Here is a 12,814-nt window from a genome sequence, read left to right on the forward strand (position 1 = left end):
CTAACTAACTGCCTACCTACCTAACACACTCACTTACTACTAACTAATGAACATACTAATGCATTCACTTACCGCTAACTAACAAACACCCTCACGCGCGCACTCAACTCACTCACGGACTCACTCCTAGAGAGATAGATACCTGCGTCGTGCGTTGGTTCCTTTCTCCGTTTGGTCAGAGGTGCTGTTGTTGTCTGTCCCTATGCCGCTGTCGCTGGGAATGGTCTCCTCGCTGTGTGATTCGCTGATAGGTGACAGCGTCACCTCCTTGACCGATGCTGCCCCCTCAGATAGGTGGGACGGGGAGTTGGCCAGGAGGAGTGGAGGAGACAGCTTCCAGCCGGCTCCCAGTAGCCCCCTGCCTAGGGGTTTAGAGGGCAGGGCACTGATGGGCTGCAGGCTGGGCATGGTGGAGTCAGAGTAGGGGCCACGAGGGCCAGGGAGGCACAGAGAGGATAGGGTGTGACTGGGTCTGAGGAGGAGGGTAGTGGAGCTGGGAGGGAGGGTGGAAGGCACTAGGAGGCTGTTGTACAGGCTGGACATGGGGACAGGCAAAGGAGGCTTGGCCCCGCCTCTGTGGGGAAGGTTTTGGGTGTCGGAGCGTGGCTTCCTCCCTCTCTTTTTCCCGATATAGATGGTTCCTCTCTTACTGACGTTGATTTGCTTCCCCAGATGCGCCTCAATGGTAGAGGCCATGGCCGTCATGGTGGAAGAGACAGGAGCTGAGGCTGACTTCAGTGCCAGGCTGCCATGTTGGCCGGAGCCTGATAGGATCTCATTCAGGATACTCTGCACCTTCCCCAGCTTCAGCTTCTTCACCGACCTGACATGGCCACCCTCACTGCGCTGCAGTTTCAACCCATTAGCATTGGGGCTAATGGAACCCGATGTGATTTGGGCTAGCGTGGTTAGCGTGTGGGTCTTCCTCCTGCGGCTGAGCCCCGCGGGGTTCTCCCGGGCCAGAGGGCTCAGGGGGGAGGTGGAAGTGCCTTCATGGATGGTTTCCACCGTGAGCAGGGGTTGTTTTTTGGGACGACCTCGTTTGCGCTTGGCGGGGGTGTGGACAGTTAGACTATCTGTGTTGGTGTACAGGGGGCTGGAGGGGGTGATGGGGAAGGCAGAGGGGGGCTCAGACATGACTGATAGGGGGCTGCGGCCACTCTCCCTCTGGATCAGGCCAGGGGGGCTTCGGGACTTGAGGTAGGACCACCGGTCCTTGGTCTTGGGGGGTCTGGGGTAAGGGCTGAGTTTTGGGCTGGTGTTAGGGTTAGGGTTAAGGCCGGGGCTTAGGTTGGGCAGTGTAGGGTTAGGGTTGAGACTGGATCTTGGACTATGGATATGGTTAAGGTTAGGGCTTGGCAATCTGGGGCTAGGGTTAAGGTCAGGGTGTTTGTGGGGGTCTGTGGATGATCTAGGACGGCCAACGGGGTTTTTCCTCACCCAGCTCTGGATCATGGCTGATTCCATGTCGGCCCCACTCATCCCCCTCTCTCCTCTCTCTGCCTTCTCTCCTTTGTCTCCTCTCACTCCTTTCTCTCCCTTCTCTCCTCTCTCTGCCTTCTCTCCTTTGTCTCCTCTCGCTCCTTTCTCTCCCTTCTCTCCTCTCTCTGCCTTCTCTCCTTTGTCTCCTCTCGCTCCTGTCTCTCCCTTCTCTCCTCTCTCTCCTTTCTCTGCTCTGTCTGCTCTCTCCCCATTCTCTCCGTCTGCCTCTGGCTGGCTAACCTCCTCACCCCGACCTGACCTAGACTCACTCTTGTATGATTCCATCTTGTGGCCTTTCATTTTGTGGGACACTTTGGGCTCCGGAGGCCCTGATTCCTTCCTCTCTGTGATGTCAGTGCCCTGCAGCTGCTCCGATTGGTCCTCCTGGGTGAGTGACTCCTGGAGAGACCGCCTCCTCCTCCTCTTCCTCCCTTTTCCCTCCTCCATCAGCACAGGAGCACCAAGCGTTGGCATCTCCCTCTCCTCCTCCTCTCCTGTCCTTCCTATGCTCTCCCTCTCCTTCTCTTCTCTCTCCAGCTCAGGGGTCTCCTCCCTCCTGAACTTCTGCCTTTCATCTGGAACTATTGGACTCTCTGCATCTTTCTCTGCCCTCCTTCCCCATGGCAGCTCTGCATTGTGGGTATTACCCTGAGTCCTCTGGGGGTCCTTCCTGCCGTACTTCCTCTTGATGTTTCCAAACAGCTGCTCACTGACCTCCTGTAAGCCCCGCCCTCTGGAGAGAGAGGTCAGGTTTAGAATGCTAGCGTCCGTTACTACGGGCAACACGGGATCAGGGCTCAGGTGTCGATGGGGGGATGGGCTGTAAGAGCGAGGGGAGGGGCTTCCTGGTACTCTCTTCATTGGAGGTTTGAGGAAGGAAGGGGCCAGGTCAGAGAGAGGGCTCCTATTGGCTCCTCCTGCTGGTTCTCTGCTAGGCTCCGCATGCACTGGATTGGCTGGAGGTGCGGAGGGAGGCGTGGCCCAGGATGGACTGTGTGTATGTTGGTGTGTGAACTTTGGTGGCTGTGTGTGTTGCTGTTGGGGTTGGTATGTGAGTGTGTGGGGGGGCAGTGGTGTGGTGTGTAGGATAGAGGGCTTGGGCTGGTGTTTTGGGGGGGTGACATCCCCCAGTAGTTGCAGTAGCCCCCCCTCTCTAGGTTCTGCTGCTTTGAAGGGTCTCTCATAGGTCTGAAGAGAGAAACATGAAGAAGACAGAGATCAGGACTCAAACTATTGTAACACACATTGCAGCTGGTCTTTATGGAGCAACATGAACATTCAGTAGGGGACAACAGCTTATATCCAAGTCTACTATGAACAGACTGTTGGTAGTTAAGGGATAATTCATCCAAAATCTGTATATGGGTAAAATTACCCTTACCTGGAGTTAGCATCGTCAGACGTCAATCAGTGATTCCAGGCAACTGGATGTTAGCAAAGCTGCACTGCAAGCCGAAACTTCCTCAAAAACACTTCAAACTAAGTTTGGTATCGTCGATACTCGTGAAGAACCTGGCCATGTTTTCCTTACTGCGAGACTGTTGTTATTTTTCCAATAAAATTCAAATTATCAAATGCTCTTCTACTTCCTATGTTTACCGGTCAGTTTTGTCGACATCTGGAAAGCGATCCACGTCAAAGTGCCTTCACCAGGTGGATGACGTCATCACTGGAAAACACATAGTGATGCTCTGTGCTGCGGCTACATGAGGAAATAGCTCCAGTTTTGAGCAACCAAATTCCAGCAATTATTTCAGCAGTATGCGCGTTAAAAAAATCCCTGCTAAATCCACCAACTACCGAACTTAGTTTGAAGTGTTTGAGGAAGTTGCGGTTTGCAGTGCAGCTTTGCTAACATCGGTTCGCCTGGAACCACTGATGAAATCGGATGATGCTAATACGCTAACTCCAGGCTGTAGCCAAAAGTAAATACTGGATTATTGTAGATTCTGTCACCATAGGCCTTCAGACACAACTGAAGGTAAGAGTAATTTGACCCAAATATATATTTTGGATGAACTATCCCTTTAAGCATTCAAAACAACATTTAACAAAAGCTGTTTACAGAGCAATTCAATTCCTGTGGTAAATATATTCAATGCTGAGAGAGAGAGAGAGAGAGAGAGAGAGAGAGAGAGAGAGAGAGAGAGAGAGAGAGAGAGAGAGAGAGAGAAAGAGAGATCATGATCTTCAATCAGTCAGCGAAGGATGTCTGGGTAACTGGATCCCTAACTTAGTTTAAACATGAATACAGTACACACAGTAGTCTAAACACTGTGGTGTGTACCACTAGACACACAGTAACAGAATCTAAAGGCTGACATGTGAAGCAGCGAATGTGTGTGTGTGTGTGTGTGTGTGGTTTTGTCTGTAATTAGCAGGCTCAGCCTATGATGCAAAGACATGCCTGAAATGCTGAGCATAGAATAGCCATCATTTCTCAGAACAAGAATAGACTGACGAGTTCCAGAAGAAAGTTCTTTGTTTCTGGCCATTTTGAGCCTGTAATTGAACCCACAAATGCTGATGCTCCAGATACTCAACTCGTCTACAGGTGGACAGTTATTGCTTTTTTATTGTTTAATTGCTTCTTTAATCAGAACAACAGTTTTCAGCTGTGTTAACATAATTGCAAAAGGGTTTTCTAATGATCAATTAGCCTTTTAAAATGATAAACGTGTATTATCTAACGTGCCATTGGAACACAGGAGTGATGGTTACTGATAATGGGCCTATGTAGATATTCCATGAACAATCAGCCGTTTCCAGCTACAATAGTCATTTACAACATTGACAATGTCTCCACTGTATTTCTGATCAATTTGATGTTGTTTAATTGGACCAAAAATTTGCTTTTCTTTCAAAGCGACCCCAAACTTTTGAACGGTAGTGTATAGCGACTATTTTTCATCAATGAATAAAAAGCATTATTTTGCAGTGGTATTGTTTTCTCTCCCAGTCATTTGACCGGCAACATTTTTTGAATCGGCCAAAAGCTGTCAATTACCGGCTAACGGAAACCATCATGCACACACACACAGCAGTGCCAGAGAAACCAGAGCCTATGACAGCCATTTTACAGGATTCATCTCTGCTCAGTGGTTGCAGGGAACAAAGCAAAACAGCCAAACACAGAGTCACATCTCCTCTACCAATGCGCTTCTCTCTCTCGCTCTCTCTCTCACCATCCAATCAGTAGTCAGTGAGTGAGACTCATTCTGCTTCTCTCCTCAGCAGGTTGTTTATCTGCAGAGCACAGGCTGCACACACACACACACACACACACACAGTTACATGCATAGGGACACACAGGGCTGTTTATCTGCAGAGTACAGGCAGTCACTCACAGGATGCTCTGAGATGAGTCTGGAGAGGGAACTGTGCGTGTGTGTGTGTGTGTGTGTGTGTGTGTGTGTGTGTGTGTGTGTGTGTGTGTGTGTGTGTGTGTGTGTGTGTGTGTGTGTGTGTGTGTGTGTGTGTGTGTGTGTGTGCAAGGTGATAGCATGTCTGTATCAGGTGCCAGTCATTCTAACTCAAATGACCCGGATATCTGAGAATGGACAGGCAGGAGCTTAGAATACCTTCTTTACTGATATCCTCTCTAGAGCAGGGTCACACAGCTCCTCCCCCTCCTCCCCCTGTAACTATTCTCCAGGTCGCTGCTGTAAATGACAATGTGTTCTCAGTTAAGTTAACTGGTAAAATATGGGTAAAATAAAAATAAAATACAAATTATCACAGTCGCACACAGTCCCAAATATAACTAAAAAAACATGTGCTTTTAATCTAGCTTCAAAGAGAATTCCCCACCCTCTCACTCCCTCCCTCACTGTCCCTCTCTCCATGAGCTGTGCACTAGTCTCTCTAACCACAAACTCACCACAGAGATAATAAAGGAAGGATGCATGGCCACTTCCCCTAGTCTGTTTGAAACTGGATGGTTTCTTGGCAATTTTTGTTCTGCCCCCTCTTCTCTTGCTCTTCCTTCGTCTTTCTCTCCATCCTCTCCCTCTGCCCCACCCTCCTCCTTTTCTCCGTACTATCCACTATCTCTATTTCACCACTATCATGTCAGTCCCATAGTTCCTCCGGTTCAGTGGCGTGTGAGTACCGCTAGCTGACAGCAGGGGGTGTGAGTACCGCTAGCTGACAGCAGGGGGTGTGAGTACCGCTAGCTGACAGCAGGGGGTGTGAGTACCGCTAGCTGACAGCAGGGGGTGTGAGTACCGCTAGCTGACAGCAGGGGTGTGAGTACCGCTAGCTGACAGCAGGGGGTGTGAGTACCGCTAGCTGACAGCAGGGGGTGTGAGTACCGCTAGCTGACAGCAGGGGGTGTGAGTACCGCTAGCTGACAGCAGGGGTGTGAGTACCGCTAGCTGACAGCAGGTGGTGTGAGTACCGCTAGCTGACAGCAGGTGGTGTGAGTACCGCTAGCTGACAGCAGGGGGTGTGAGTACCGCTAGCTGACAGCAGGGGGTGTGAGTACCGCTAGCTGACAGCAGGTGGTGTGAGTACCGCTAGCTGACAGCAGGTGGTGTGAGTACCGCTAGCTGACAGCAGGGGGTGTGAGTACCGCTAGCTGACAGCAGGGGGTGTGAGTACCGCTAGCTGACAGCAGGAGGTGTGAGTACCGCTAGCTGACAGCAGGGGGTGTGAGTACTGCTAGCTGACAGCAGGGGGTGTGAGTACTGCTAGCTGACAGCAGGGGGTGTGAGTACTGCGAGCTGACAGCAGGAGGTGTGAGTACCGCTAGCTGACAGCAGGGGGTGTGAGTACTGCTAGCTGACAGCAGGGGGTGTGAGTACTGCTAGCTGACAGCAGGGGATGTGATTACTGCTAGCTGGCAGCAGGGGATGTGAATACTGCTAGCTGACAGCAGGAGGTGTGTGTACTGCTACCTGACAGCAGGGGGTGTGAGTACTGCTAGCTGACAGCAGGAGGTGTGAGTACTGTTAGCTGACAGCAGGGGGTGTGAGTACTGCTAGCCGACAGCAGGGGGTGTGAGTACTGCTAGCTGACAGCAGGGGATGTGAGTACTGCTAGCCGACAGCAGGGGGTGGCAGGCAGGGAGCTGCAATAGAGGGACTAAGCCAGCAAAACACTGACATCTCACATCCACCCCTAGCCACCGACCCTAGCCCCTACCCAACTAGCCCCTACCCAACTAGACATTTTACTAGCCCCTAACTTTGAATACCAAATCAAAAAGATACTACCATATTGCTACCATATACTAGTACCATATTAATACATTAACATTTTGCATACCCATCCAATTCCCCCAGATCTACAGAAGTGTCTATAGGGCAGGGTTATGACAGACAGTTCATGAGGAAGCCGGACAGTTGGCCAGTCAAGGTCGGGCACTCTGATTGATCATAATGGAATTGATCCTGTCTTTAGACACTTACAAGGATGGACCACAATCCCAGAGCACATACTGTATGTTACTGCTTATTTCTGTTGTCAAAAGGCCTTCAGTCAGTCTACTCCTCATATGAGTGTTGAGTCATATGAAGAGTCACACACACATGCGCGAGTGTGCAGACACAGCAAATTGAACTTGATGAGTCACAGTGACATTTACCTCCACAGAGGAGTGAGTCACACGTTACCCATGACCCTCTGCTTTAACCCTGGGTGTTACATCATCAGTGGCAGGGCCTCTCTCTCTCTCTGTGTGTGTGTGTGTGTGTGTGTGTGTGTGTGTGTGTGTGTGTGTGTGTGTGTGTGTGTGTGTGTGTGTGTGTGTGTGTGTGTGTGTGTCTGACACTGTTACACAATCCCAAACCAACTCCTACCACCTAGGCAGTGTAGATCTGAAGGTACAGTAGGAGCCAGAGACAAGAGGCTAGGAGTGGATATAGGGCTTGGTATGTGACTAACTTAGAGACCACACAGTGTTGTTATCTAAACCAGGAAGTGAAACCTCTGACCCGGAAGAGGAAGTAGTAGTTAGTGATTAGTGCTAATCCACAGGGTCTGAACTCTGACCTCTAAGGATAACACACATACAGAGAGAGAGAGAGAGAGAGAGAGAGAGAGAGAGAGAGAGAGAGAGAGAGAGAGAGAGAGAGAGAGAGAGAGAGAGAGAGAGAGAGAGAGAGAGAGAGAGAGAGAGAGAGAGAGATTGATACACAGACATACAGTGCATTCGGAAAGTATTCAGTCCCCATTGACTTTGTCCACATTTTGTTAAGCTACAGCCTTATTCTAAAGAGAGATGGAGGTATGTGGGTGTATAAATAGTTTTTTTCTCCTCATCAATCTAAACACAATACCCTATACTGTCAAAGCAAAAACAGGTTTTTAGAAATGTTTGCAAATGTATTAAAAATAAAACTGAAATATTACATTTACGTAAGTACTCACCTTTGGCTGCGATTACAGCCTTGCGTCTTCTTGGGTATGATGCTATATGCTTTGCACACCAGTATTTGTGGAGTTTCAGCTCATTCTTCTCTGCTGATTCTCTCAAGCTCTCAGGTTGAATGTGGCGTCACTGCACAGCTATTTTCAGGTCTCCAGAGACGTTCAATCGGGTTCAAGTCTGGGCTCTGGTTGGCCCCTCAAGGATATTCAGAGACTTGCTCTGAAGCCACTCCTGCGTTGTCTTGGCTGTGTGTTTAGGGTTGTTGTCATGTTGGAAGGTGAACCTTCGCCCCAGTCTGAGGTCCTGAGCACTCTGGAGCAGATTTTCATCAAGGATCTCTCTGTGCTTTGCTGCGTTCAATCTTTCCCTCGATCTTGACTAGTCTCCCAGTCCCTGCCGCTGAAAAACATCCCCACAGCAAAATGCTGCCAACACCATGCTTCACCGTAGGGATGCTGCCACCACCATGCTTCACCGTAGGGATGGTGCCAGATGTCCTCCAGATGTGACGGTTCGCATTCAGGCCAAAGAGTTTAATCTTGGTTTCATAGAGAATCTGAATTCTCATGGTCTGAGAGTCCTTCAAAGGCCTTTTGGCAAACTCCAAGGGGCTGTCATGTGCCTTTTAAGAGGAGTGGCTTCCGTCTGGCCACTACACCATAAAGGTCCTGATTGGTGGCGTGCTGCAGAGATGGGTGAACTTTCCAGAAGGACAACCATCTCCACAGAGGCACTCTGTCAGAGTGACTATCGGGTTCTTGGTCACCTCCCCGACCAAAGCCCTTCTCCCCAGACTCCTCAGTTTGGCCAGCTCTAGAATGATTTCTTTCATTTAATAATGATGGAAGCCATTGTGTTCTGGGGACTTTCAATACTGCAGAAATGTTTTGGTACCCTTCCCCAGATCTGTGCCTCGACACAATCCTGTCACGGAGCTCTACGGACAATTACTTTTTTTGCTCTGACATGCAACTGTCAACTATGGGACATTATATAGACAGGTGTTTGCCTTTCCAAATCATGTCCACAAGTGGACTCCAATGAAGTTGAATGAACATCTCAATGATGATCAATGTAAACAAGACGCACCTGAGCTCAATTTCAAGTCTCATAGCAAAGAGTCTGAATACTTATGTAAATAAGGTATCTGTTTTTTAGTTTTTTAAATTTGCAAACATTTCTAAAAACCTGTTTTTGCTTTGTCATTATGGGGTATTGTGTGTAGATTGATTTAGAATAAAGCTGTAACGTAACAAATTATGGAAAAGAATCAAGGGCAAAAAAACAAATGCACTGTATGTCTGGTGCAGAGAGACAAGAGGGAGCCACGAGAAAACAAGTTTTCATCAGTCATGGACATAAAAACTTCAAAAGAAGTTGGAGAACAAGCTATGAAGGAAAATACCGGAATTCTGGTGCAGGTACAGCTAACTAGCGCACAAAATAATATTGTGATATTGTCAAAAGGATACGATGCAATATATCGTAAAAAAATGATATCCCGATATGTAACTGCAGCGATTATATCCACCGTCACTATAAAACAGTCAAATTAGTAGTTGCAGTTTAAAGGGTAAAAAACAACAACTGTGATGCACATGAATGTTATAAACGTATCGTTCGATTTGTCGTTATCGCATCAATTCAGGCAATTTATGGCGATGTGGCTTTTTTCTCTCCAAATCCCCCATTCTAAGACATACACACATGCACACACCCCCTCTGCCCTTTAACGACAACATAACAGACCTGCCAATCAGTGAGCTCAGTTTCGTGTTCCCCCTGCTGATGGTTGCGTAGGTAAAGCTGATCCTAGATCAGTTCCTGTGGTCAACAACAAACACACACTGCAGACAGCAGCATAGGAAAGGTACCATACAACACAGTTAGGTGAAAGTGCTGAGATGAAAACAGATGTGAACTGGTACTCCTGCACACTAAATACACTTACAAATTCAACAGTAGACCCTTATTCTCTCTTATTCAGTCCCTTTCTGGAAAAACTCAGACTCCAGCATGGAGGGAATCAGAAAACTTATTTCAGAACATTATTTCAGAACACTAACAGAACACTTACACTGCCCCACCCAAATCTGTCTCTGTCTCTCACCCACCACACACACACACACACACACACACACACACACACACACACACACACACACTGCCCTTCAAATTCTGTTTTCGCAGCCTTTTATTTGGCGGTGTGCCTGGTGGTTAGAGTGTTTCATTTTCCCTGTAAAGAACTGGGCAGCTGTCCAGAGACAGACAAAGAGAGAGAGAGAGAGAGAGGGGGAGAAGGAAGGAGAGAGAGAAAGCGAGAGGAGGGGGAGGGGAAGGTTTTGGTAAAAGAATGAGAGAGCAGGGGAAGGGAGGGAAAGGGGAACAGTTTAAAAAAAGAGAAAGAAGAGCCTAGACAGTCTTATCATCACTTCCCTCCAAAATGGACTGATTGATATTATCACATGAGCAGTGAACACTCTCTCTCACTCTCTCCTTTGACATCACAATATTTGCCCTCGTGCCCCCCTCTCCTATCTCATCCCTCCTTTTCATTCTCTGTTCTGAAGAGGACCATTCTCCCCCTGTGGGAACCACGCTCTGAGACACACACACACACCCTCTCCTCCTGGTAGCTCCATTCAGAGTGGTGGTTCTCTGTGATCTCTGTGTCTGACAGCCACACACACACACACACACACACACACACACACACACACACACACACACACACACACACACACACACACACACACACACACACACACACACACACACACACACACACACACACACACACACACACACACACACACACACACACACACACACACACACACACACACACACACACACACAGAGAGAGAGAGAGAGAGACAGCTCCTCAGCAAACAAACACCATGAATACTAACACGCCTTTGTGTCCGCTGCACTTAAAGCGGAGGAGAGGGAGGGGGAGGAGAGGGAGGGGGAGGAGAGAAAGAGAGGGAAAAAAGCAAAGGGAGAAAAGAGGCGCTGTAATAGTGTTGATCTTGTGGCTACTCTCACAAACCCCCTCCTCCCCCCTCTCTCTCGTTTTCTCCTTCTTCCCACCAGTTCTCCAGGGAATAAAGACCTCCATTCATCCGCCGGAGGAGAGACACGGTGGAGGGAGGAGGGAGAGGAGGGCAGGCATTGGGAGGCTCAAGGTGGGACAGTCTGTGGAACTCTGTGTGTGTGTGTGTGTGTGTGTGTGTGTGTGTGTGTGTGTGTGTGTTCAATGACGATGTGAACAAGATATTTAAACCAGTTCAAACAGTGTCCAGTGAAATAAACCATCTCTGAAAAACAGCCTTCCCACCGAGCTTCAGAGAGTTCCGTTGGCCATTACTTCTTTAAGGCAACCGTGGATACTGTGTTTTAGAAAAGAAAGAAAACAAGCTTTACAAGGCTTTCCTGATACATCTAAAGAAGTCATGCGTGGAAGGTGAGGGATGTGCACGGTCGTCAAATGAGCGTCTACTAGTATGAATGAATCTTCATCCTACAAAGATGACTCTGACAAAGTCAGGTGGTTGAGACAAAGTGTGCAATGACATCAGAATTGAGAGGGTCCCCTGCAGAAAGGTAGTCACATTTACATGCTATACAAAGCATACTTCTAATGCCTGTCGTTACCGTTATTGACAGTGTATGGTGTGTGTGTGTGTGTGTGTGTGTGTGTGTGTGTGTGGTGTGTGTGTACGGCCACACACGTCAGTAAGTGTGTGCATTTATACGTGTGTCTAATCCGTGTCATTAACATTGTGTGTGTGTGTGTGTGTGTGTGTGTGTGTGTGTGTGTGTGTGTGTGTGTGTGTGTGTGTGTGTGTGTGTGTGTGTGTGTGTGTGTGTGTGTGTGCAATTACAGTGATAATCGCTGTAGCACTGTAATTGCCATTCTAAAACAATGCTCTTATAGCCATTCACCACACACTCACACTCACACACACACACACACAAGCTCTGCTTATATGAAAGCATGAGATCACATGTTAATAGCTATCCCAGGCTATTCACTAAAGAGGACCAGTGCTCCCATAACGTATAAACAACACACAACATTCCCTCCAATGCATCGCCTGTACTCTGTTAACAGGACCTAATAGGCAAGCTCCAGTACAGCAAGAAGCAATGCCTAGCCACTAAGCTGCTTCAGGCCCTGAGGGATGAGGACTTCCTGTGTGGAATGATGGGTAATTTAGGACAGGAGGGTCAAACCAAAAGTGTTTCTATCACTGTGTGATTCCTCTACTCTCTGTCCCTAGGTGACCTGATAACTCTAGAAGAGGTAACACACACGTGCACACACACACACACACACACACACACACAGACACAAACACACGTGCACACAGACACAAACACACGTGCACACACACACAAAGATGGAAAAAGGGCAGGGAGCGACACACAATGGTCTTAACCAATCACACAACTCCCTGCCCTCAAGCCCAAGCACACCAACAATAATGCCTTTGTGTCAGGCAGCACTCCACTTACTCTCTCTCTCTCTCTCTTTGGCACACACACACACACACACAATAACACACATACACACATTTACATACAGGCATCTTGCAGGGAAGGGAACACCATTTCTGAACACAGGACTGGTTTTCTGTGTGTGAGAGAGTTTGTGTGTGTGTGTGTGTGTGTGTGTGTGTGTGTATGTGTGTCCGTCCGTGAGCGTCCACCTGGGCACATGACTGCAGCTGCCACCTCTCCTCCCCCCCCCCTCTCTCTCTAAGAGGTACGTGAGAGGTCACACGCAGCAGCATTCCACACAGTCTGAGAACGACAGAGCAGTGCAGAGAACAGGGAGAAGATGAAAAGCCACAGAGCACTACAGAAGACAGAAGTTATGGGGTATCATACTGTCATAGATCCACAAACACACACTGAGCTGTGTGTGTGTGTGTGTGTGTGTGTCTGGACCAC

The 12,814-nt window shown here is 48.5% G+C and overlaps 1 protein-coding gene across 1 annotated transcript in view; it reads right to left on the reverse strand.

The window, feature by feature from the left end:
• Positions 1–12,814, reverse strand: part of setbp1 (SET binding protein 1) — a 65,534-nt gene that overhangs the window by 24,983 nt on the left and 27,737 nt on the right. Inside the window, exon 3 of the mRNA XM_064969697.1 lies at positions 143–2,670. Coding sequence (XP_064825769.1) covers positions 143–2,670 — 2,528 coding nt within the window. The remainder of the gene's footprint in view (positions 1–142; positions 2,671–12,814) is intronic.

This window comes from Oncorhynchus masou, chromosome 1, assembly GCF_036934945.1.
Source record: "Oncorhynchus masou masou isolate Uvic2021 chromosome 1, UVic_Omas_1.1, whole genome shotgun sequence".
Classification (NCBI taxonomy): domain Eukaryota; kingdom Metazoa; phylum Chordata; class Actinopteri; order Salmoniformes; family Salmonidae; genus Oncorhynchus; species Oncorhynchus masou.